The 2,669-nt window shown below is 54.8% G+C and overlaps 1 protein-coding gene across 1 annotated transcript in view; it reads right to left on the bottom strand.

The window, feature by feature from the left end:
* Positions 1 to 1,167: 1,167 nt before the first annotated feature.
* The window catches only part of OPRD1 (opioid receptor delta 1), a 46,186-nt gene continuing 44,684 nt past the window's right edge, over positions 1,168 to 2,669 (bottom strand). Inside the window, exon 4 of the mRNA XM_021715573.1 lies at positions 1,168 to 1,267. Coding sequence (XP_021571248.1) covers positions 1,168 to 1,267 — 100 coding nt within the window. The remainder of the gene's footprint in view (positions 1,268 to 2,669) is intronic.

The following is a 2,669-nucleotide window of genomic DNA, read 5'->3' as shown; positions in this document are numbered from 1 at the left end:
TGTCTGAATCATTTCCAAGGCCCAGTGCCCAGAGCCCACGCCTGGCATGAAGTGGATTTCAATACAAGTTTGCATGACCTTAAATGCACGTGGTCAGGACCCAGCCCCTGCTGACTCCAGGTCAAACTTATATATCAGAAAGGGTAAAAAGCAACCAGATTTGTTAGTCACAGATGGCAGTAAGTGGGTGGGTGGGGTGGGGGGGGCAGCCTTGAGACAGGTCTGTCCTGGGAGGGGTTGAAGGGGACACAGTCCTTGCTAGGAGAATAAATAGCCTGGTTCCAATGTTGTCTCCTTCAGGAGCCTTCTCTGGTTCCTAAATTGTCCCCTTTCTCCGCCATACCCACAAGACATTAGCAGGAGGAATCCCAGATGATGTCCAGGAGTGTCACCTGTCTTGCTGACTGACCCCCAACTCAGACGCAGAGGTCTTTGTGGTCACAGGGCACATTTGGGTGGGGACTATGACCCAGGGGTTTGGGACCCCAGGTCACAGTGGCTCAGCACGAAGGATCTAAGGCTGGGTACTGCTCCACATCTCCCTAAATCCCAGGGGAACCATTTCCTGAGAACATCCCAGGTCTGAGACTTCTGGAGACTTCAGCCTGGGAAGGGAGCTGTGCTTTGCCCACCAAGGGCATCCCTTCCCCTAACGTGCCCAAGGCCCATCTCAGTGCCTAAGCCCCCAGCCTCCAAGTGCTATTCAACTCGTGCAGGAGTGACAGCATCTCAGCTTTTGTTCCAAAAAAATGGCTGTCAAAGGGAAACGAGGTATATTGTTTTTCTTTTTTCTTTTGTTTGAGACAAAGACGTCAGTTTCTTTCCATGTGTCCCAAAAAGGGAAGAAAATTAAATTTGTTTTTACAAGGATGTCAGCACACCACTTCAATAGGGAGCCAGGGGTGCATTACTGAGGCAGCGTCTCAAGGGGGGGAGGGGGGGAGAAGGGATGAGGCATGGGGGAGGCACAGGGAACAAGGACAGACACGGGAAGCAAAGATCTGGGAGTGCCTGAATGAAACACTGAACCAGTGAAGAGAAAAACTTCTGTGCCCGACTCTGGGTGGACACTGCCCTCAGCAGATGGAAGGGGGCATTGGGCACAGCAGATGGGGGACCTGAGGAGCCTAAGAGGAACGGGACGGGGGGCACACGTTGACACCAGCATCACAGGTATAAAACTCCTTCCTCCAGTTCCTTCCAAGTCAGGTGCTGCTGGGAGCAGTTCCAGTTCATTGACACCAGACACATGGGGTGCAGCCAGACGCTAGGAGAAGAGAATTCCATCGAGGTTCTTATGAGGGGCCCAAGAGGTTCTTATGAGGGGCCCAAGATGCGGCACCAAGTCCACACTAAGGCTTCTCTTCCTCCCCCACCCCCCAGTCCCAGGTACCACTTACCATCCACAGGGCTCTAAGTAGGTGGTCCTCTGTCCTTCAGTACCTGGGCCAGAGAAGCCAGGCCCTAAGGATTTGTGAAAAGTGTCCACCCTCCAGCTTGAGGACCTCAAAGCAGAAGCCCCTCCCCTCTGCCCTGGTCCACCTGCCACAACCACTGGCACAGAGGCCCCATCCAAGCTTGAGTTTTGTAGCTGCAGAACCTTCTGGCTCCTTTCTGAGCCTCTGGGCCCCGGTTAGAACTCAGGTCTGGGGACCCTACCCCAACCCAGGCCCTGTGTCATGCTCTGTTCTGGAGCCACTGGCTCCACTCCACTGTCCTGTCCCAAGATCACTGGGATGCAGGGCTGTAGCCACTTCAAGGCTGAGGTATCCCTGTCCATTCCAAGGAAATAAATGACTGTCAAAGAGGAAAAAAGGAGGCTGGGCACGGTGGCTCACGTCTATAATCCCAGCATTTTGGGAGGCCAAGGTGAGAGCCCAGAGGTTCGAGACCGGCCTGGGCAACTTGGTGAGACCTCATCTCTACAATACATCAAGAAAAATTAGCTGGATGTGGTGGCACATGCCTGCGGTTCCAGCTACTTAGGAGGCTGAGGCAGAAGGATCACCTGAGCCCAGCAGGTCGAGGCTGTGGTGGCTGTGAGCGTGCCACTGCACTCCAGCCTGGGCGACAGAGTAAGACTGACTCAAAAAGAGAAGAGAGAGAGAGAGAGAGAGAGAGAAAGGTTAATGTTTCTCTCTCTCTCCCTGTTTCTTTGCCCTCAGCCTCTTTTATATTCTCTTTATTTATAAAGACACCAAGTTGGACCTAGACCTCAGTAAGCCCCATCCCTTGCTAGAACTCAGGGCTGGGACTGACCCCCGAAGTTGAGGCTGTACCCCCTGCACGCAGGTCCCCTATCTCACGACCAAATCTTGAGGTGGAGCCACACCTGACCGTCCAGTCGCTCCGTCGGGCCCTAGAAGAGCTACACACTACATACAGGCCTACCTAGTCTTGCAGTTCAGTTCTCAAGCAACTCATCCCAGCTGGGTCCTGGGATCCTCTGGGTTAGAACTCGAGATTGTCCCAAAGTGGAGGCCCTGCTCCGCTGGAGTACAGTTCCAGAGCCCCCCCCCCCCCCCCGTCATCGACCATGCCCCCAGCCTGGGGACACAGCCCCACGGATCTGCCCTCTGCCCCACCTAATCAGAGACACACTCGACTGCCCATCTCGCCTGCCTGGCCCCCTTCTAAAACAGAGGCCCCGCCTGGCGGCCCCAAGCCCC

The sequence above is a fragment of the Carlito syrichta genome, unplaced genomic scaffold, assembly GCF_000164805.1.
Source record: "Carlito syrichta isolate Samal-C Ts95f unplaced genomic scaffold, Tarsius_syrichta-2.0.1 Scaffold307198, whole genome shotgun sequence".
Classification (NCBI taxonomy): domain Eukaryota; kingdom Metazoa; phylum Chordata; class Mammalia; order Primates; family Tarsiidae; genus Carlito; species Carlito syrichta.
The sequence above is the reverse complement of the archived record's forward strand: the minus strand, read 5'-3'. Positions and strand labels throughout refer to the sequence as shown.